Source organism: Schistocerca gregaria, chromosome 1 (assembly GCF_023897955.1).
Source record: "Schistocerca gregaria isolate iqSchGreg1 chromosome 1, iqSchGreg1.2, whole genome shotgun sequence".
NCBI classification, from domain to species: domain Eukaryota; kingdom Metazoa; phylum Arthropoda; class Insecta; order Orthoptera; family Acrididae; genus Schistocerca; species Schistocerca gregaria.
This window is the reverse complement of record NC_064920.1, coordinates 375,033,189-375,056,373: the sequence shown is the minus strand read 5'-3', so window position 1 is coordinate 375,056,373 and position 23,185 is coordinate 375,033,189. Positions and strand designations below refer to the sequence as shown.

At 39.4% G+C, this 23,185-nt stretch overlaps 1 protein-coding gene across 2 annotated transcripts in view; it reads right to left on the bottom strand.

The window, feature by feature from the left end:
• LOC126347233 (DNA polymerase alpha subunit B) overlaps positions 1 to 23,185 on the bottom strand; it is an 89,981-nt gene that overhangs the window by 40,889 nt on the left and 25,907 nt on the right. The window contains exon 2 of one of the 2 annotated variants that reach the window (XM_050002253.1): positions 3,773 to 3,998. In XM_050002253.1, the coding sequence (XP_049858210.1) occupies positions 3,773 to 3,998 (226 nt within the window). Of the gene's footprint in view, positions 1 to 3,238; positions 3,338 to 3,772; positions 3,999 to 23,185 lie in introns of those variants that run through there. The other variant, XM_050002255.1, reaches the window with a different exon arrangement.

Sequence of the window (23,185 nt, the reverse complement as noted above, 5' to 3'; positions counted from 1 at the left end):
CACAGGTTAAAAACTAGCAAAAACTGGAACTCAGTGGGGTATCCAGGTTCTCGCACTGAAATATTGATTGAGGTAGACATGGGTATGGTTGGGGAAATGCCAGCTGACTATATAACGAGAACAAATTTGAACACTGTACTGAGGACTTAGTCTGATTCACTGACAGTTCGAAGATAGACCAAGGTGTTGGGGCTAGATATACGGGGTGCAGTCAAGGCTGGAGAGTGCAATCTCTCTAAGGAAGATGGTCACTGTGTTTCCAGCAGAAATATATACTATCAGGGTGTGCGTAGAGGAGAATTTGTGTAGGTGCCACAGAGGTCATAGCATTTTCATTTATTCAGACAGCCAAGCACCCCTGAAAGCACTGGCAGCCTCTGCAACAAGATCAAAGATCGTGGCAGAATGCCACAAAGTCCTTATGGAACTAGGGGAAAGCAATAGAGTAAACCTATTGTGGATACCTGGTCACTCAGGGATTAGTGGTAATAAGCAAGCCAATAGGTTTGCCAGGATAGGGGCGATGACACCATTTATTGGACCAGAATCTGTCCTGACAATCACCAAGGCAATGATCAAAATAAAACTATGAACTGGACAAAGAGACAGCATGTAGAATATTGGGCAAAGGTCCAAAAGCAATAACATGGCAAGGTATTGATGTCGTAGCCATGTTCTAAGAGAAGTCTGTCAATCCTGGGCGTAAAAAGGAGAGAAATGAAACTCATGGTTGGTCTATTGACAGACCACGGTAATTTCAAAAAACACCTACATACAATGCGAATAAAATAAGAAGACCCCAAATGTAAGATGAGTGGTGTGGGCGAGGAAACCACATCACATTTGATCTTCAAATGCGAGGCATTGGAGATTAAAAGACAGAACAATATGATCAACCAGACCTAAAGAAATTGTGTCTAGTGAAGCACTGGTAAAGGATCTCCTTGCACTGTTCAAGGGCATTGGTTGGCTTTACTGGAGACACATGGAATGACACCAGCACAATAAACTCTGTTTTGGTGTGTGCAGCAGCACGCTTGACCAATGTCTTTGCTTCCCTGATAAATCAAATCAGGTTACCTGAAATACATATCGACAAAGATTGATCTAGATTCCCTGTTTGGGCTGTTTCCTGCTTTGAAGTATATCACACTGTTCGCTAAATCATAGTCCGTGATTATTCTATATATTTGACCTATGAAATTATCTCCTGGGGCAATGCAGTTAAAGCAAAACACACACACCACACACACCACACACACCACACACACCACACACACCACACACACCACACACACCACACACACCACACACACCACACACACTGTTTTTCTACGATATGTGCTTTTTTTATACATAGATCACAGTATATTTACATATTAATGGTATTGGTTGGTAATAACTAAGAAGTGTTTCCACATGCCACTCAGGATATAGTGTACAGAAAAACCAGATCCCAGTGCATCACTTAAGAGGCGCAACCATTTTCCATGCCTGAAAAGTTAGTCCCTTTAACTTTATGAATCCACTTGCCTCCCACTATCAACTAGCATCTTTCAATTGCTCCTGCATTTTGGCACACCCTCAATCTATTTAGGCTTTTACCAGATGCCACAACAAACACACGAAAGAATGATTTTTAGAGAGCAGCAGAAAAATCAAATTGCAATGGTTTTGTACTGTGACACACATCATAGATCACACTTTCAGAAACGTTTATGTCACATTCTTTCATGTATAAGAAAAATTATTAAACTACCATATTACAATTCATGCAAGACTTGTGAACATTTAATTTGTTATTACTGTACTCTTAACTATGACATAATAATAAAAAACACACTAAAAAAATCATGGACTTCCCTTTCTACATTTCCATTACAAAGCTGGTCACAGTTACAAGTGTCATTTCTCTTGCAACTTCTCAATAAATTTATGCAACTAACATATAAGAGGCTTGTATCATCTGATGCCCGCTATTACCAGATATCATCCTGAACTGGAAAAGTTTAACCCTACCCTTCACCAGGACTTTTATTACCCACCATCATGCCCTGAAATGAGGGACATCCTACCGAAGATCCTACCCATCTCCCCCAAAAACTGCACTCCATCACCCACCCAACCAACCAACACGGCATTCTAGTCCATCCCTATGCCATTCGTGTCCGCAGTTCATGGTCTAGTAGCTAGCGTTGTTGCCCCTAGATCACAGGGTCCAGAGTTCGATTCCCAGCCGTGTTGGAGATTTTCTCTGCCCAGGGACTAGGTGCCTGTGTCATCATCATCATCATCATCATCATCTATGCCATTCCCACTCTGAGCCCCTTGCCACAATGATTATATCCCTGTGGCAGACCCAGTGCAAGACCTGCCCTATCCACTCACTCCAGTATGGCCAGTCTTATCCAACGCACAATATTATGTACAGATTTGTCAGATTCTGGTAATGAGAGCATAATCTGGTTATGAATGCTCTTCAAGAACTGTAAACTGGCCTCTGAAAAGATCTTTTAATACACCAATGGCACGATAATTTCTGTTGACAAACTCTTGTTAATATAGCAAAAAATAAACTGTCCAAAACTAAACAGTTAATTAACTATTAAGTGAAATTTTATTATTGGCTAAGACATGATTAGCCAATATTTATCTGCTATTCCACTTCTTTACCTCTTGATACACCTCCACTATCTGTATAACTGAAGCCGTATTGAAAAAGATTGCCAACAGGATTTCACTGTTGCTTGTGGAAACAACAGTGGAAGGCACCACTCCAATTTTGGGCAATAATGCCACTTTTTGAGGCAAAATTTTAGTTGCATGTGAAATTGCAACTACTTCTAAGAAAGCTCTAATACGGAAAATACTCTGTAGCCGTTCTGAATTCTTTTTTGTCGAGCATCTTTCACCGTGAATACAGGTCTTGCTAGTATTACTGCAAATTAACCCAAGTAGCTAAATTTAAGTACTGGTATTTAAGGTTCATGTTTACTGTACACGTAGCAATACTTATTGTTGAAGACATCTTTTCTTATTGTACACAGGGCAAGTTACCCATGATAACCTAGAAAATATTAAGTTAGCAGGAGATAACCAGCATCTATTCAGTATAAGCAGACACACAGTGAAGTAACATCTTTCTTGCTAATTTTACAATGTTAAATATAGTATGAGAAGCAAAAAATAATTCATATCATTATTTATGCATTTTCTAATAGCTGTTTTTCTTTGTTACCTTATAGCATGAATTTTTCCACATTCATTCCTTGATGTGATCTGTGGCACATGAAGTAATGACTGTCATGTGACTGTAGCTAACATTTCATCTGTGTAAGTTGAACACTGACAGGCTGACAGTTGAATTCCTAGCAACCGGTAGCAGGAAAAGTACTCAACATATTGGAAATCAAGAAAATGTCAGCAAAAATCAGCAATGCATAAGAATGTTTTACTTATCTTCCACTCAAATGTGTACTAAATTACTAAAAGTTTGAGTAGCAAGTGTACTAAATTACTACAGATTGAGAAGCTGCCTTTTTCTATTTTACATACTGCTTCATCCACTAATTGCCATAATTGTTAAAGGTAGGTAATACCGACTACACAGCAGAAAAAGTGGATGCCAACTTTACAACTGTTAGTTATTTTAAACATTTTGTTAAGATCTGAGGATTCTCTATTCCCAGGCACATTGTATTTTTATAAACTAGTGAGCATGTGCGTTGTCTTACACTTCAAACTGAATGAACGAAAAATCAGTAAAGGATACGTGTTTTCTGGTAATGACACATTGTAAACCATCAGACTGGATTTTTTGCTGCTATTTTGAGAAGTAGTAGCAGAAGTTCCTATGCTTTTTGCAAGTTCTTTTCGTTCCATTTGATTTAACATATCCACAGTCGGATCCGCATCTCCAATATTTGAAACAGCATAAGCCATCCATGTTTCCAACAGGTCGTCTTCGCTCAAATTGTAAGTACTGCATAGTTCGAGACCTGGAACGTCAGAAAATACAGGAACACCATTACCTACTATGTCAGAAAGAGCACAGCCACATCAAATCTTGGGAGAAATGGCCCAAACATTAATAAATGACAGACTGTTCCTTGTGTCCAAAATCAATGTGAAAAACAGACAGTTAAGAAGATTATGTAATTTCGTACCCTTGTGGAGCAGTAAAAACCAATTAAATACTGCCCCATCAATAGGATTCTGAAAGAGATGCATTTTTGGGTGATAACAGGAGGAGATAAAAGGAGACACCATGGTAGAATTCTGAAGTTGAAGCAGTTTTGAGGAACAGACAGACATTAGAATATACAGGCAATGCCGTTTATAGCAATGGCATTTCTAACAATTTGTGGGCTATAACAGTGAAATCTAACTGTCCTATCTAAATCCTATGTAAACACTATACTTAAAAAATCCCTTAGTACAATATCGCCTACTGTGCCACATCATCTGAATGACAGATTCTTTTATTACATATTCGGAGAAGTTTATCGGTTTTAACATCCAACGTTAATTTTTGTTTGTGTAAATGCAAAAAACAAATAAAAGTAACTGATCATCTTAAGTGGAACAGTATACTGTAATATATGTTACAGCACTGTCTCTGCTGTGATTGTAGAAAACTAGAAAATTATATTTCAGTGTGCTATTTTTCCAATGCTCAGAAGTAGGATAGTCGTATATTTGTTACTGACATTTTGTGGTTACGTATTTTGGATATTTTTAATGTGTTAGGTACAGTACATCACCTTTGTACAACATATAAAAAGACGAACAGAAGAAAACGTAGGTTTCCATGAATTTTATGTATAGAGAACTGTCTTGTCATTTTGCTGCTGTTAAGCTTTGTAATACAGTAACTGGAATGAAGTTGTGTCATTCATGACTATTTTTAGTATACTGAACTTGCAGTAAGTTTCTAACATGCTCAACATTTTATCACTTTCATTCTCCAATACTATGTACGGCATTATTGAAAAGTTTACATTGTGGCTACTTCCTTTTTCAACTACTCGAGGGTTTTACACTTTGCTGGCATTTTATTGCTGTACATACTGTATAAACATAAGAAAAGTTCCGTTGCAACATTGCATATGTAGTACATGAAATGATTACATTTACAGATCAATAACACAAGCGGTTCTGAAGTACCAGGTATCAGGCAATAGTGAAACACCTATACTAGTACATGGTGTAACCGCTTCAGGTGGCAATGCAGGTGCTAACTGGCACTCACCCAATTCTATAGGTTGGGAATACTGTCCTGGGATACATTATGCCACGCTTGAGATGTTCATGTAGTTCTGTAAGAGTTGTTGGGTGATGAGTTGCACATGTTAGTTCTTCGTCCTATCACATCACACACGATTGACTGAAGACAAGTTCGGAGATTTTTTTTTTTATATTTGTTTTAGGGCGCAAAAACAACTACGGTCATATGCACCCATGACAGAATCGGAGAACACAAAAGGAACAAAAAAAGTGTTAAAATCAACTACACATTAAACTGAAGTGACAGAAGACAGCTAAAAACACGGATGTGGAGAAATGTCTATAAAATATGCCCTAGAGAAACAGGGGCCTTGAACTAAAGATTAAATGTCCTTCACCATATTGCTAAGACAGATAAAAATTAAAACTATGTCAACTGGCTGTATGTAAAACACAAATTAGATCGTAAGTGGTTAAAAAAGGGCATTCCGTCAGGAAACGGTGGACTGTCAAAGGTTGAGGGCAATAAACACAAAGTGGTGAGGGAACACCACTTAACAAATGGTGATGGCTAAAAAAGACAAGTGCCCAATACACAACCTAGCTAAAAAGATCACACAGCGAGAGGGCCAGGAGGAGGTTGTCCAAGCCAATGGGAGAGGCTTAATAATCCAGAGCTTGTTCCCATGAAGGGAGGACCAGTGGTCATGCCAAAGTGAAACCACCTGCTGACAGACGGCAACACAGAGATAAACTGAGGGAATGGAAGAACTAGCGGTCTGAGGTACGAGAACTGCAGCCTTGGCAGCAGCATCAGTGGCTGCGTTTCCTGTCGGACCGAGATGACCAACACCCATATAAACATCACAGGGGCTCCATGAAGAATAAGCAAGTGATAGCTTTCCTACACCCGTTGCACTAAGGGATCGACAGTGTACAGCAGACAGAGGCTTTGAGGGCACAGAGAGTCGGAGCAGGTCACTCAATTGAAAAGCCTGTCACCAAATGTACTACGTGACCTGACACAGGGCAAAGAGCTATGCTGTAAATGCTGAGCAGTGTTCTAGAAGTTTATGCCAAAACTGTCGGTGCCAGTGGCGAAGGCATACCCAACACCATGGTCAGTCCTAGAACCATCAGTGTACACGAAGGTACTATAGCTAAGTTCCGTGTGAAAGTCGTGAAATTTAAGGTGAGAGAGCAACATTGGGGCGAACGAAGGCCAGGGTGAACAATGGCCGCCACACAAAGCCAAGATGGTGAAGGGTTAACACCCACCTGGAAAGTGGCAGGTAGCATGAAGTTAAGCTGCTGGAGTAAAAGCCAAAAGTGATCTCCAGGAGGTAACAAGAGGAACACACCCCATACTGGCGACCACAAAAGTCATCAAAGGAGGCATTGGGTGGATGGCAATGCATGGCAGACAAACGGCATGCATTCCTGCTGAGGAGAAAGTCACAGCAGTAGTTCGCCAGCTTCTGCATACAGTCCCTCAACTGGGCTAGTGTAAAAGGTGCCAGGGGCCAAACAGCTGCCACGGTGGTGGATAGTATTGGGAGAGCAAAAGAGGGTGGATGTGGAGATGCATAAACGAAACATCCATGGTCGAGTTTTGAATGGACAACAGACTGGTACAAATGGAGAAGGCCACCAGGTAAGAGACATGGGAGGACCAAGGAAGTTTCCTATCCAACGGATCACAGCAAATGTCAGATGGAAAAGAGAATGTTATAGCCTATGCTTCTAGGACCCTTACAAAAGCATAGAGAAACTAAAGAAAGAGACTGTCTTGCTGTGATCTGGGCCATGTGCAAGTTTAGACAGGATCTCTATGGTAGGCCATTGACAGTTGTTACAGGCAATAATTCACTCGGTTGGTTGACAGCTCTTAGGATTCAGCAGGGCGACTCGTCGGGTGGGCACTAAGTCTTCAAGAGTATGATATTACCATAGTGGACAAAAGTGGAAGAAAACACCAATATGCCGACTCAAGAAACCCTGTGCAAGACCATAAAGACTTTGGTGAAGATAGTGACTGCCTCGCAGCCGAGCAGGACGACGTGAAGATATCTCAAATTATGCTTGCCTTAAATCGGTCAGGTGATGTGAAAGGAGAATTTAAGGTAGTTAATGGATTACTTTGCAAGAAAAACCTTTATCCATTTGGAAAGAGATGGCTACCAGTGATTTCTAAACACATGCAATGTTCTACAGAAATTCCATGAAACGCTTGAGGCCGGCCGTTTAAGATTTATTAAGACATACGATAGAATTTGCAAGAGATTTTTCTGGCTAGGTTTATTTAGGAGTGTGTCACTGCATCACACTGTCAAGAGTGCCAGAGGAGAAAGGCAGTACCTCAGAAACCACCTGGCCGACTCATACCAATTCCACCAGCCTAAACGCCTTTCCAGCGTGTTGGGATTGACATCCTTGGACGATTTCTAATGTCTGCTAGTGGCAAATAGATGGATTATTGTTTGCACCGATTATCTGACACAAACTGTCAGTACAAAAGCTGTGAAAACAGCCGAAGCATATGAGGTAGCCAAATTCATCGTGGGAGACACCATATTAAAACACTGTGCCCCAAGGTCATTAATTACGGATTGAGGAAAGTTTTTCAATCTAATCTTGTGACAGAGATAAACCGTCGGTGCAACACTACTCATCAAATGATGACTGCCTCCCACCCGCAAACTAACGGGCTTACTGAATGCCTCAATAAGACCTTGGCAGACATGCTATCAATGTTCATCAGTGTTGAGCCGCCCAACTGGGATGAGGTGTTACCTTTTGTGATGTTTGCCTACAACACCACCAAACAAGACACCACAGGATTTATGCCATTTTTCCTGGTGTATGGGTGTGAGGAGACTAAAACGACGGACACACTGTTTTCGTTACATCCTTACGACAACTACATCGGCCAGGTGTTAAACAGAGCCAAGGAAGTCGGAAGTTAGCTCAACTACACACGTTGCAGGCTCAAGAAAATTATCGCCGAAGGTACGACTCTCGCCACTGCCCTGTTGTCAACCAGCCTGGTGACCTCGTCTGGATCTTCACTCCTGTTCAGACAGTTGACCTCTCTGAGAAGCTCTTCAGGCACTACTTAGGGCCTTATAAAGTTTTAAGACAGTGGTGGTGGTGGTGGTGGTGGTTGGGATGTTTAAGGGGGACTAAACAGCTAAGGTCATCAGTCCCCCATTCCAAAAACAAGCGAGACGGAAATTTACGGAGCAGGTAAAACCCCAAGGGGGGAGGAGATGCCCGTCCCCCCAGTCACTAAAAGAACACCAATGTGGCAGCGAACACTAGAGACAGGAAGAGTACAGACGAACACCGGGCAGAAAGAAACGGAAGAAAAGAAGAGGGCCAGAGACTGGTTGACTGACCATGAGAACAAAAAAAGGGAAAGAGTCAACCATCCGAATACACACTAAAATCTGCAACCAATGAGAGACTCTAGGACAAGAGACACAGAAAGGGAAAGGGGCAGGACCCCCTAAATGGAACCATAAAAAGGACTACCACGGATAAAATTTAAAACGTCGTCAGCCATGGAGGCATCGACGCTTAAAACCAAAGGCAACGTGCCCGGGAGATTAAAAAGACTGCCGGAGGGTGCGCAGTCGGGGACACTCCAACAAAATGTGGGCGACCGTCAATCGGGACCCGCACTGACACAGGGGGGGGATCCTCCTGACGCAAAAGATGTCCGTGCGACAGGTAGGTATGGCCGATGCGGAGCCGACACAGGATGACAGAGTCCCTGCGAGAAGCCCGCAGGGAGGACTGCCACACATTGGTCGTCTCCTTAACAGCCCGCAGTTTATTCGGCGAAGTCGGGCTACGCCACTCGTCATGCCACATCCCAAGCACCTTACGGCGCAACGCCAGCTGCAGATCACGAGCTGGGAGGCCAATTTCCAAAGTGGGGGGCGTCGATCGCCCCTTTGGCCAGCCTGTCGACACGTTCGTTCCCCGGGATGCCAACATGACCTGGCGTCCAAACAAAGACCACCGAACGACCAGAGCGTGTAATGGAAGTGGAAAGGTGACAATGAGTGTAGTGGCAAAAGAAGTTCTAACAAGAAGATCAGTCATCGAGAGCCGGAGTATGCAAGACTGATGCCTTGTTCCCGGACAAGGACAACGTAACACTGAGATGCTATTCTCTTAAGGAGGGAGCAATGTCGCAGAAGAAGCAGAGTAGCACCACGATGTAATGGTTATGATACTAAACTGTTGCAAGAAGGGTCTTGAGTTCAAAACTCACCTGCACTGTACAATTTTAATTTATATATTCAGTTTGAGTACATTCTAGAAGTATCTACAAATGTCAAGAATCATTGCACTGGAATGTTCTGTATCTGTAAGTATACTTTATGTGTTCGGGCCAGAGGCAGTTTGCTCCACGCTCTTGTATGTGAAAATGCTGAATAAACCTTCGTTAAGTGAAGTTGGTGTTCGTCATTCATCTAATTACACCTTCTTCTACGTGACAATATATTAAAGGATAACACTAACAAAAAAGACCAATATAATATGTAAAAGTTTAACTTTTTTTGTAACTACAGTATTTGTGTATTAAATTAAACCATTAACTTTCCTTATTTGCATGTCGCGCTTCTTGACAATGATGGTGCTATTGGTTGACTACATCACATTTCCTATGTTCCGAATATGTGCTATCATTTTCTGGCGGGATCACATGATGTAAGCTAGGATGGACTGATAAAATTGCATCACAATCTCGATTTTAATGCCGTGGAACTAACATGCTGTGTTTGGTGGAATTCATGTTTATACTTTTGTAATACAAAAATATGCAGCATATATGTTGCTGCGCATGTAAGATATTTACAAAGATTTTTTTTTTTTTTTTTTTTTTTTAATGCAATTCATTTCCTAAAGTGCCGGGAAGTTATACGCCAGTGTATAAAAACCTTTACCATTCAAAGGTTTTATAGGTTTTACAGTTCTGCCACTAATACAGAAAAAGTGCATTTTCACAAAAAAGTGTTTTAACTGGAAAAGCCAGATTTTTTCCCCCTCTCTTCTTCTTTTCCTTCTTTGTTCACATATACAACCGGATGCAGCAACTCCCCTGGCCAGGGTGATCTCCGAACTCCCCCAGGGGGCTTGCTGCTCTTTAGTGGGTTTATGCTTGGCCATCATGGGGACTCGGCCTTTGCAGCATCTTTTCCCTTTGCGCTGCCTGTCTATCCTCTTGTGTATTTAATGATATGTGTCAGTCCATGTGAAATAAACCAAAGGTCTGGTTCTTTACATCTCAGATCCTTATAATTTTTTTATATCAGTAGTAGCAGTTGCTTACATGAAGAATCTCAAATTAGAACTTTGTTGGATCATTCATTTTGCACTTATTAATTTTTGAAGTATTCAAAGCTCCCTAATTTTCGTCACATTTTGCAAACTTAAAATGGCAATTTCTCAAAAACTACTTTACTTACAGACCTGAGGTTTGTATCAATTTATTCAGTCTCTTATAAGGTTTAAAAATGCATGCTACTTTAATACATTCTTAAAAGGAGTTGAATTATGTAAAACCATTTTTTTAATTAAAAAATTTGATATGTTTCAGTTCTGAAAAAGACATATGTTACTTATATGCTATTTGTAAATGTGTGTGCCAAATTTCATGATCGTATTCCAGTGGGATCATTTTAAAAATAAATTTCACTTTAATCAGGGTGTCTACACGGACAGAAAAAACAACCCGCTTTTTAGTTAAAAATACACTTTCTTCCGGGTGGAAAAAAAAAAAAAATTTTCATGGTAATGACATATTTTCCCTTGGAACTGTAAAATTTATTGATCCTTTGAATGGTTATGGTTTTAGACACAGGTGTAGAATTTCCGGCACTTTTGATAATGAAACTCCAGGAAAAAGACACGTTTTGGAAATATCTTTGATGTGCAGCAACAAGTACACTGCATATTTTTGTATTACGAAAGTATACATTGGATCTCCACCAAACACTGCATGTTACTTTCCAGATCATTGAAATCAATATTTCGATGCCCTTTTGTAAGCCAGTCATAGCTCATGTCGCGTAATCTCGCCAGCCAATGACAGCGGGTATTCAGAGTATAGGACACTTTATGTAGTCAGCCAACAGCAACATCACCGTTAAGTAGCACAACCACACAAACAGGGAAAGTTAATAAATGTCCAATCTTCAGGGTCCGAATTTCTTCTAAATGGCTCGTCATCAAAGAGTTGATTTTTAAACAAGAGTCAAATGCTCTGTGATTTACGAAATTCATGGTACATTCTCGCACATAGTTCAACTTACCTAAAACAAAATTTACTTTGAAAAGTAACGCTTTTCAAACCACTATTCGCAATATTTTCCATCGACCTGTTAGAAACAGGTTCGTTTGAGCAGTTGCCACAGAGCACAGATAACAGGTGTCATTGTGTTTGCGCAGCTACCATGACATAGGAAGACCGAAAGTATGTGTAAAACATTAAAAGATCATATGTTATGTCATGAAAGAAACAAGACATCAGAGGATACTGCAAGAGCATCAGAATTTCGTGGACCATACTAAAACGTCCACATTTAAAGCGCATACTTAAAAGTGCACATTTGTATGTCCAGATTCCCAATGAAGTAGACCTCGACCTGATATTAAGCTTTTCAGTGTAGTTTTCTGGATGTAATTTTTCTTGGAGCACCAGTACTGTTTGGTTCTTTATTATGGCATAATGCCATATGTGCTAGAAGATGAAAATGTGCTCTTTTAATGCAGTGAACAATTGAAACTAGACAGTACTGGGGATTTAAACATTTCGTTTCAAATACATAGACTGCCTCTGTGGAAAAGGTTAACAAAAGTCAAATTTCTTTAGCAAACAGACAAAAATAACTTCATTGTTCTGCAAGGCTATTAATGTCTAACTGTCCGAAAGGCGGAAATAAAATAAAATCTGAAACTAATAACATATTTTAGCCTTCTGTAATTATGTGAATGTATTTTAATTCACTTCGTAGCTCATGGCCACAGATATCCATTTCGTTTTCGTTTGACATGAGAGTAATTGGTGGGCGAACAGCAAAATCACTAAACATTAAGACGGGTCAGAGGAGACTATCCACTATAACTCGGACTGCTCTGCGCATCAGCCCTGGAGTGACTATATTTGCAAACCGGGTCAATACTTGAAAGGGGGGGGGGGGGGGGGGGACGAATTTTCAAAAATATGTTTATCTTGTAGCACACATCGTTCTGAAAAGTCAAACACAAAACGTGTGTTCGATGAAATGTAAGACATGTTACAAGGGTTGGAACTTAAATCGTAACAACTATTTACTCACAACCGATACAAAAGAGTTACATGTTTGCACCTGTTACTGTCCTTCAAAGTAGTCACCAGCATTGTGTAGAACCCATTGCCAACGATGTGGAAGGCATAGTATACTGTTAGCAGAGCCTGTTCTGTTGATGGTGCGAATGGAGCGGTCTACTGCCTGTCGAATCTCTGGAACAGTTCTGCAGCGAATGCCACGAAGTGGTTCCTTCATCTTCGGAATCAAATCCAAGTCACAAGGACTTATGTTCCATCGAGCGAACAGAGCAGCTGCAGCTTGGGCTGTATGCGCCCGCATATTCTCATGCAAAATGATGGGTTGGTTGCGCAGAAAGTGTCGCCACATCATCTGCAAAGCTGTTCGCAGGTGATGCCCTAAAGACAAACAGTTATACTGTGCACTGACGGTCTGTTGTGGAGGAACGTAATGCGTTAGGATAACACCGTCACAGTCTTACACGAGAATCACCAGAACTGCTAACAGTTTACTACGACTCCACATGACTGGCAACGGGTCCTACAAACGCAGTAACAGGTGCAAGCATGTAGCTCTTTTGCATCAGTTGTGAATAAGTTGTTGCAACTATTTAAGCTCCAATCCTCGTATTTTGTCTTATGTGTTACAAAGTGCAGTGCCACGTCTCTCCATACAGCATTTTTCTGTCACACGTCACTGAATTTCGCTCTGTGAAATTGAAACGCGTATATTTTGTAATGGATCCCATGAAATTATATTCAGGACAGTGGAAACTGAAGTGTCCTGTAGTGCCTCTCCTGCTCCGAGTTGGTCGGTTTGACAGCCTGCCCCTTTTTTTAAAACAAAAAATAAAAAGAACACCTTGAATTAATAGCAGATGGGATTATTTGTAATTGGGAGAACAAGAAGTCTTCAGAAAATTTGCACTCTTTATTGCCTATTAGCTAATAACTTGCTGTTTTGTGTGACAAAAAATTATTCCTGTCAGTCATTTATTTCCATTCTGGTAGTCTTAATCTATGGATTTTCTTAGTAATTATAACACTGATCATTTGCAAACCCAATCAACCACATAACCAGACAGCAATTAGCATCCATCCATTAGGCTTTACTCCGCTCAGCACGTATAGCCCCGTCCCCTTTTGTCTGCAGAAAGTTTATTTCTAGATGCGAAAAAGATTCCCCTGACAGAGGCATCACGAACACTATGCACACATTCAAAAATCAACTTCTTATTAATTCAGAAATCAACATAAAATGTTTTCAAAAACCAAAAGGGATGAATTTTTAAAATAATATGAATAATCGTTAGACCAATGTGCGCTGGATGCAAGGTGCTTTGTGGGACAACTTTTTTTTGGTTTCCCCATCAAGAATATGAATTTGGCGCCCCCTTTTCCTGGTAGCACCTAGCTGCCTGCTGTGACTGCTTGCACAGCCAGCAGCCATGTTCCTGTAACTAGAAGCAGGAGAATCTAATACTCAAACGTGACTCAACTGTGCATATGCATGAACCCACTCATAACTGCTAAAATGAATCTAATGTAAACAGTTGTGACTTCACGCTCATCGGGGGCAATTTGTTGTTATGAAGCATTCCATAGACTTCCTAAAGCCCTGCCATATTTTGCTGTTGGCAGACGCTTGCATGAGCACTGTGTCGTATATGGCGCATTTCCTTTGCAATTTATTTTCGTATTTTTATCTCGTTTATGTTTTATTGTTGAAGTATTATTCTGCAGTAGCGGGGTACAGTAGTACGTTTTGTTAAGAGTATCGGTTCTTACCAGAAAAATTACAAAAATGTAACTGAAAACTAAAAGAATAAAAAATTTCCGAAATTCTAAAAAAATTCCCAGGTTTTTCCCAGGTGGCCTGGGTCATATACATCCTGTTAACGGTACATGCACCATCCAGCATGTAGTCAGCAGGATTGCACACTTCTTACTAAGAAACCATAAAGGCTGTCAAATCATTGTATTTTTCATTTAATGGCAATTTATTGCATTATTAAAATTTAAAGTCAGTACTTGCCTTCCCAAGTTAATTATGAAAACATTTGAATATATAACACTATAAATAATTTACTTAATTGTGCCCATATTTTCCAAATACATTTATATTAAAAATAGTAATTAAACACTGCTGTAGCTGTAGCTATTTAACAGTGAGCTGTTTAAATGTTTTTCAGCGAAAAATTTTCTATTTATCTTCAGCAATAAAAATGTTATAATGATCCAGTTACAATCTTTTAGACTCTAAAAATTATATATTGCAGTCTTCTTTTGTATGTTGTTACCTAGTCATCTAGAACAATAGTCCCAGATTATTGGCATAACACATTATTTTACAATATGATCTCTGAGGCTTTTTGACCCTCTTCAAGTCTGTATGCTCCTCAAGTGGCAACTGCAGGGTGTAAATTACAACATATGAAGTTCTTTGGAACAGTCAATTCATCCGGTCTCCTTCAGTATGAAAGGAAAGGAGCTAGTCCACAACGATGCATAAATAAAAGATTTAACTCTGTTTCTTTTTCATATATCGACAGCAGACAACCCATTCACTACCTGTTGCCATAAAGACAAGCAAGAAATCCTGTATTCTACTTAAAAGACATGACATCTGCATCTGTACGCACTTTAATTTTATGATCATGTAAGTGTTTAAAACCAGAAACAGCTTTTGCTTTAACTTTGTCTTTGCTCAAAGGAATAAAGTCCCTGTGACAATCTTTTTGCCAATATGCTTTCTTCAGCTGCATGCCCATCGTATGACACACAAAAAATTACTTCTGTGACATTTGCTTTACCTGCTCTCAAACAGTTGGAAGATTTCATGATTGATAAGATTTTGCTCACTAGCTTAGGCTACAAACCATTTTACTGTGCCACCAACACCATCACACAACCCTCTTCGGTGTGATGTATCAAAAATGCCATTCTGCCTCATTTCCTTCAAAATCTTCAGCATGACAAGTTAGTAATGTTTTTTTCGGTTCTGATATTGTGCTGCTGAACTATAACTGAAGAACCAATTTTTTTACGAATTGGGAAGAAAATAAAGTTTTATAAGCTTCGTCTCCTTTTTTGGAGCAGATGTACATGTACTGTGTAGTGTGTCAAACTGTCTGATACGAAAGCAAAACTTTTGTAGGTGAGAATATTATTCTTCATTATTTTAAAATTTTTTGTCGAACAACACATGGATACACTGTGGTCATGAAATTATTCCAATGGAACCCTTGGGCTTCATCTTGTCTTGAATAACAAAAGATATTTTCTACAAACTCACAGACGACAACAGCTTAATTCCGATTTAGTAAAGTTTTGTTCTTTATATAAAACTGCAGTTTTGTAACAAAGTCATGTCGTCTTATCTGTGTACAAAAGTCTTGCATGAATTCCTCTGTTGATTTGCTCATAAGTGTTGGGAAGGAGACCAGACAGCAAGGCCATCGGTCTCGTCGGATTACGGAAGGATGGAGAAGGAAGTCTGCCGTACCCTTTCAAAGGAACCGTCCCGGCATTTGCCTGGAGCAATTTAGGAAAATCACGGAAAACCTAAATCAGGTTGGCTGGATGCGGGATTGAACCGTCATCCTCCAGAATGCAAGTCCAGTGTGTAACCACTGTGCCACCTTGCTCGGTGCTCAGTGTGAAACGCGCAATCAACAGTAACCCACTGTTTGTAAGATGTTTTGTATCATTTGCTCTTTAACTGTAGAAATTAATGTGTCTTTAAAAGTGCTTGCACCAGGATAGTACTCATTTGTGAACCACTGGATATTCAGTGGGTTGCACACAATTTTGAACATACTGTGTTTGTATGTGGAAAGTGAGCTTTTATATTCTGGTACAACGAGCTCAAGCAAGTTTGCACCAGCTCTCTTTAGTTTCACATTCTGATGAACTGTTCAAATGCAAACTGTGTGTGTCACTTGCTCCAGATATAATACAATTTTTTTGCCGTAACTTCAGCAAATTTTGAGAATCCAATTTGGACTTGTGGGTAACTTGATTTGAAAAGTTTGCATACTTCTTAGATATTCCAAAAATTAATATTTTTTGAATATGCATAGGCTTATCACCAGTATGTTGTCCCGTGGAAATGTAATCTTTTTCATCAGGCATTTGCCTACTAACATCGTTACAATAGAATTTTTTCACTAACAGAACAGTTTTAGCAGATGACTGTCCAGGCTGATGGTCAGGAGCAGATAGTATATGGACTTTTCTTCCACTTTTTTCCCCTCCTCTCTTGCCATGTAGCTGCTTACTCCAAACTTTTTCCACTTTTACTAGAAGTGCCAAATTTGTCTTTAAACGGATCAACCATTTCTGTTGCAGATTATCAGAGCCACATATTTTCTGATTATCACCAGTTTCACATAGTTTGCATATAATTTTTGCCTTTATTTTTGAAATATTTCTTTAAGTTGATAAATTTATTCTTTCCTATTGCAGATTCTCCTGTTGAAGTCAAACATGTATTCGACAAGCTATATGTTCCATATGTTTCATCTTTTTGATGCTTGTGATTTATCTTTCATTTACTTGTTAAGAAGGAAACAAACAATGGATAAAAGGGGCCAAAATTTTGATGTAACCCCTTGAAGAGTATCTCTCACTGGGCGAGTATCTGAGAAATGTAACTTCTTGAAAGATAGATTACTCATAAGCATAAAAAATGTGAAACCTACAAAAGATATAAAAATGTAAAACTGACAAGTTTATATTTATATAAACATTCATTATGTAGAGCACAGAAAAAGTACAACACTTTTCAAAATACCATTTTATGAACCTAGTAATGTAGTACAGTGATGATTTATACTAGCCTTCAGTCTATAGCAAAACATATTCTGTGTAAAATGCCACTAATACTATTTCAGAATGGCTTCTACTGTGTGCCTGATTCTTGCATCCAGTTCTCCCCCCTCCCTCCCTATATCTACATTTATAGTCTGCTAACTACTGTGAGGTGAATTGCAGAGGGTAGGTCCCATTGTACCAGTTATTGGGGTTTCTTCCTTTTCCATTCACATGTGGAGTTAGGGAAGAATGACTTATTGAATTCCTCTGTGTGTGCAGTAATTATTCTAATCTTATCCTCACGATCCCTATGCGAGCCACACACAGGGGGTTGGAGTATATCCCTACAGTAATTATTTAGAGCCTGTTCTTGAAGCTTTGTTATAGACTTTCTTGGGATAGTTTACATTTGTCTTCAAGAATCTGTGAGTTCAGATACTCTCCCATGGATTAAACAAGCCTGTGGCCATTCGGGCTGTCCTTCCCTGTATACGTCAGTGTCACCAATTAGTCTTATCTGGTACAAGTCTTATTCACTTTAGCAATATTCCTTAACCAGTCAACGCAAGTGATTTTTAAGCACTCTCCCTTGTAAATTGACTGCACTTCCCCAGCATCTCGCCAATAAACCAAAGTCTACCATCTGCTTTACCCACGACAAACTATGTGATCATTCCATATCATATCCCTACAAAGTGTTAAACCCAGTGAGAGTTGCCCGATTCCAACAGTGAATCATTGATATTATAGTCATAGGATACTATATTTTTTGTCCTGTGAAGAGCACAATTTTACATTTCTGAACATTTAAAGCAAGTTACCAATTCTGCACAATGTTGAAATCCTATCAAGATCTGGCTGAATATTTATGTAGCTTCTCTCAGACAGCACTTCACTATAGATACCTGCATCATCTGTAAAAAGCCTAATTTTACTATTAATATTGTCTGCAAGGTCATTAACATACAACATGAACAGCAATGGTCTCAACACACTTCCCTGGGACACACCCGAAGTTACTTTTACATCTGACAACGACTCTCCATCCAAGATCATATGCTGTCCTCCCTACCAAAAAGTTCGCAATCCAGTCATAAATTTTAGTTGACACCCAATATGATCATATTTTTGGCAGTAAGCATAGGTGCAGTACTGAGTCAAATGCTCTTCAGAAATCAAGAAACATTGCATCTACCTGGCTGGTTGTCTTGACCCAAAGCTTTCACTATGTTATGTGAGAAAAGTGTAAGTTGGGCTTCACATGATCAATGTTTTCAAAATCCATGCTGGTTGGTAATTTAGGAGGTCATTCCGTTCAAGATACCTCATTATGTTTGAGCTCAGGATATGTTCTAAGATTCTACAACAAACTGATGCCAAGGATATAGGACAGTAGTTTTGTGGATTATGTCTACTATCCTTCTTGTTGACAGATGTGACCTGTGCCTTTATCCAAGAACTGGTCACAGTTTTTTGTCTGAGGGATCTGCAATGGGCTGTAGTGAGAAGAGGGCCCAAATTCAGTATAGAATCTGATAGGGATTCCATTGGGCTTTGTTCAGTTTTAATGATTCCAGCTGTTGCTCAACACCACTGACACCAATACTTATTTCATTCATCTTTTCAGTGGTGTGAAAATTAAATTGGGACAATTCTCCTGCATTTTCCTTTGCAAAGCAACATTTGAACAGAGTTAAATGTTTCCGCTTTTGCTTTGCTACCCACAAGTTCAATTCCTGTCTCATTTGCTATGGACTGGACACTAGTTTTGATACCACTAATAGCCTTTACTCATGCAATCAGAATTTCTTTGGCTTTTGTGAAATGTCATTTGACAATATTCTGCTACAGTAGTCATTGAAGGCATCATGCATTGCTCTCTTGATAGCCAAACATATTTTATTCAACATCTATCCATCAAGAGTGCTGCACTGTGTTTTATACGTATTATGCAGTAATTCCTTGTTTATTTACAGTGACTATACCATGGAGGTTCCCTCCCAGTATGAATTGTTCTACTGAGTTCCTAGTATGAATTTTTCAACTGGGTACATGTCTATACACTGCGTGGACAACTATCCTTTCAAAGTCAAGTCAAAGTTCCACTGCATGGTCCTGACCTGTGCTGAAAGTTTTTCAAGTTCCTCATTGAGATATGACTCACTTTATTTTTTATCTAGTTTATTGAACATATGCATATCTTTCTGCTTGTTGTAATTGTCCTTTGTAGTTTGGTAATCACTGTCACAATCATGTCCTGGTCACTGATACCAATTTCAATGTGGACATCCTTAAAGATGTCAGGTCTATTTGTTGCCATTAGATCCAATGTATTTCCATCATGAGTGGAGTTCCTAACTATATGTTCTAGAGAAGGCATTTAATAAAGTTTCACAGGGTGTTTTATCACACCCACCAATGATTATAACACCATGATTGGGGAACTTACATAGAAGTGAGCTGAGGTGTCCTCTGAAGTTTTCAGTTACATCAGGAGTCTGGTGGGCAATAGGAGGATTCAATCACCATTTTATGCCCACCCCTGATACCGAGTCTTACCCGAACGACTCTCACATGCAGCTGCAATTTCTATCTTGGTGGATTTTTAGTGTTTTGTCTATTGCAACAGATATGCACCTCCACCACTTTGCTAGATCATCCTGACGCAAAAGATGTCTGTGCGTCAGGTAGGTATGGCCGATGCGGAGCAGACACAGGATGACGGAGTCCCTGCGAGAAGCCCGCAAGGAGGACCGCCACACATTGGTCGTCTCCTTAACAGCCCGCAGTTTATTCGGCGAAGTTGGGCTACGCCACTCGTCATGCCACATCCCAAGCACCTTACGGCACAACGCCAGCTGCAGATCACGAGCCGGGAGGCTGATCTCCAAAGCGGGGGCGTGTGAAGATTCTATATGGTCTTTGATGGTTATATACCAAATTTCATTTCAGTATCTTCAGTTGTTGAATTTTTAGGGGCTTTTAAAGAGAGGCTACTGATCTTCGCATCACATACAAAGCTGCAAATGTGCCAAGTTTGCTAGGATTTCCTAGTTTTTCTAGAAAACCTTTGGTCATTTGCTTTAATATACATGGACATCTTTCAATGCTGAATCATACCACAGCAAAAATTAGGGGTTTAGTCACATCTAAGTATAGATACAAGCCTCTAAAGTGGCTAAAAAAATTCATCATACTATTCTGAGAGCCGCCAAGGTTTGACCAACCACTGCTACTTTTCATATGAACCAATCAAACCAAAACTTCAGAGGGGTATTCCTACCTGTGATGTCTATATATGGGTCAAATTTAACATTGTATGCCGAGGTGAAATGTATGCACCTACAAAGCTGCTAAAACTTTTCTACATGCAAATTTAAGAGTATTTTTTTCTTGCTATGGCTAGAAAGAGCATGCTTTAAGCTTTCTAGGTTATATTCTTTAATTTCTGTATCTTGCATTTTGATGAGTAAGAATACATTTCAAGAAATTATTTTAGCTCTTCAAGAAAATTGAAAAGTGAAATATTTTGCTCAGTAAGCCCCACAATTATTTTTTTTTTAAATTATATATATATATATATATATATATATATATATATATATATATATATATAGAAAGAAACTTCCACATGGGAAAAATATATTAAAAACAAAGATTCCAAGACTTACCAAGCGGGAAAGCGCCGGCAGACAGGCACATGAACAAAACACACAAACACACACACAGAATTACGAGCTTTCGCAACTGGCAGTTGCTTCGTCAGGAAAGAGGGAAGGAGAGGGAAAAATGAAAGGATGTGGGTTTTAAGGCAGAGGGTAAGGAGTCATTCCAATCCCGGGAGCGGAAAGACTTCCCTTAGGGGAAAAAAAGGACAGGTGTACACTCGCGCACACACACACACAAACACACATATCCATCCGCACATACACAGACACAAGCAGTCATCCTTTCATTTTTCCCTCTCCTTCCCTCTTTCCTGACGAAGCAACTGCCAGTTGCGAAAGCTCGTAATTCTGTGTGTGTGTTTGTGTGTTTTGTTCATGTGCCTGTCTGCCGGCGCTTTCCCGCTTGGTAAGTCTTGGAATCTTTGTTTTTAATATATATATATTATTCAAATATTAATTTAACACATGAAATAAAAACAAGTGTAAGACACAAAACAACAAATTTTCAAAACAAAAATATTAAAAAGTCAGTTCCATTTTTGGTTAAACAGTTCTACAATTTTGTCAAGGACAGATTGTGGATAACTATTGTCTTCCTGATGATGGTTATGATGATGATAGTGCTTAAGTCCTAAAATTATGTTGCTCAGAAATCCAGCAAGTGTCTTTAGAGTTGGCCAGTGGAAGGAACGAGCAGAATCATGTGGGTGCATAAAGCTGATGAGGGCATCTTTTTCTCTTTGTGAAACTTCACACAAATTTCCAATCCTCCAAAAATTGTCATACATACATGCAGCATGTCCTGGTTGTAAACATGAAATTGAGATTGCTGGTATTTTTTCATCTGCTTCAGAGGCATTAATGTGAATGTTGTAGCAACATTGGAAACTCTGCATACTCTAAGCTGATTACAATTAATTGGCTTAAATAGATTATTTTATCTTGTTCCAGATATTGTGTGTCCCATGGCAAACCTCGTTTCTTGATCAGACTGATTTTTTCCCAATTTTTTTTCCTTTGGTATTTCCTGGAATAATATCATCATAGAATTTCAACAAATCAGATGGAGTCAATATTTGGTTATTGAAGGACCTCTGCATACTAGCACAAGTTGCTAGTCTTTTCCTGTTCCCAATACAATCCCAAGGTGATTTACTGTGGCTTGTCCCAAAAAAATTCCATTCAGCAGTGATGCCTAAATCCTTTTCGTGTAGACATAAATTGAGGAAATTGTTGAAATTCTTATACTGAGTAGCTGAACAATCACTAAAGTAATAAATGTTTTTAATGTTTTCAATCTTTGTCTTTGAGTATGCTATTTACTTTATTTGAAAGGCATTGACAGCAATGATATCATGAAGGAGACAGTAGCTGATCACACAAATGCCAATGCTCTAACATTCTTTGCACCAAAATAGACAAAAAATGGATGTAATATGGCCTGACTATTCTCCCAATGAAATCCTTGCACGCCATCCTTAACAACAAATGAATAATTCTCAGCAAAATTCATCAACATAATTCATTTGCTGCAAGATTTCTTTTTAGTTGCTTAAGGTATAAACTTTGGTGTTTTGACACAGTGATGGCTTCCTAACCTGGTAATTTTCAAAATCACTGCCTCCATCAAATCTTAACAGTTCTCTGACCTGTCTCTAATCTGCATCTGCCAGAATGGACCCATTGCTTGTATTCCATTGATTCTTCAGGGTCATATTCTGCAAAAGCATCTTCAAGAAAAGCCTCTAGTTGCATTTTCCTGGACATCCCTCACAGCATTGAAGAATACGATCTTGATTCCAAACTGCATACAGTTTTTCATCAAATCCTTTTAGTCATCTTGGATGGATGTTACTTAAGCTAACATTAATTTGACATTTGATGAATTGCACACACACACACACACACACACACACACACACACACACACACACACACACAAGCGCGCACGCGCACACACAGTCATCCAGAAGCACCAACTGTAGTACACCATTTTGGCCTGAGCGCACAAAATTCTGAGAAGCTCAATTGATTTCCATATTGCTTACAATAAGCAATGAACATTTATTTCGGGTTACACAGGAGCAGGTGTTTCTACTTGTGAATCTTTTCCTCGTTTATTTTCACTGCAACACAATCCTCTTTGCCAGGACAT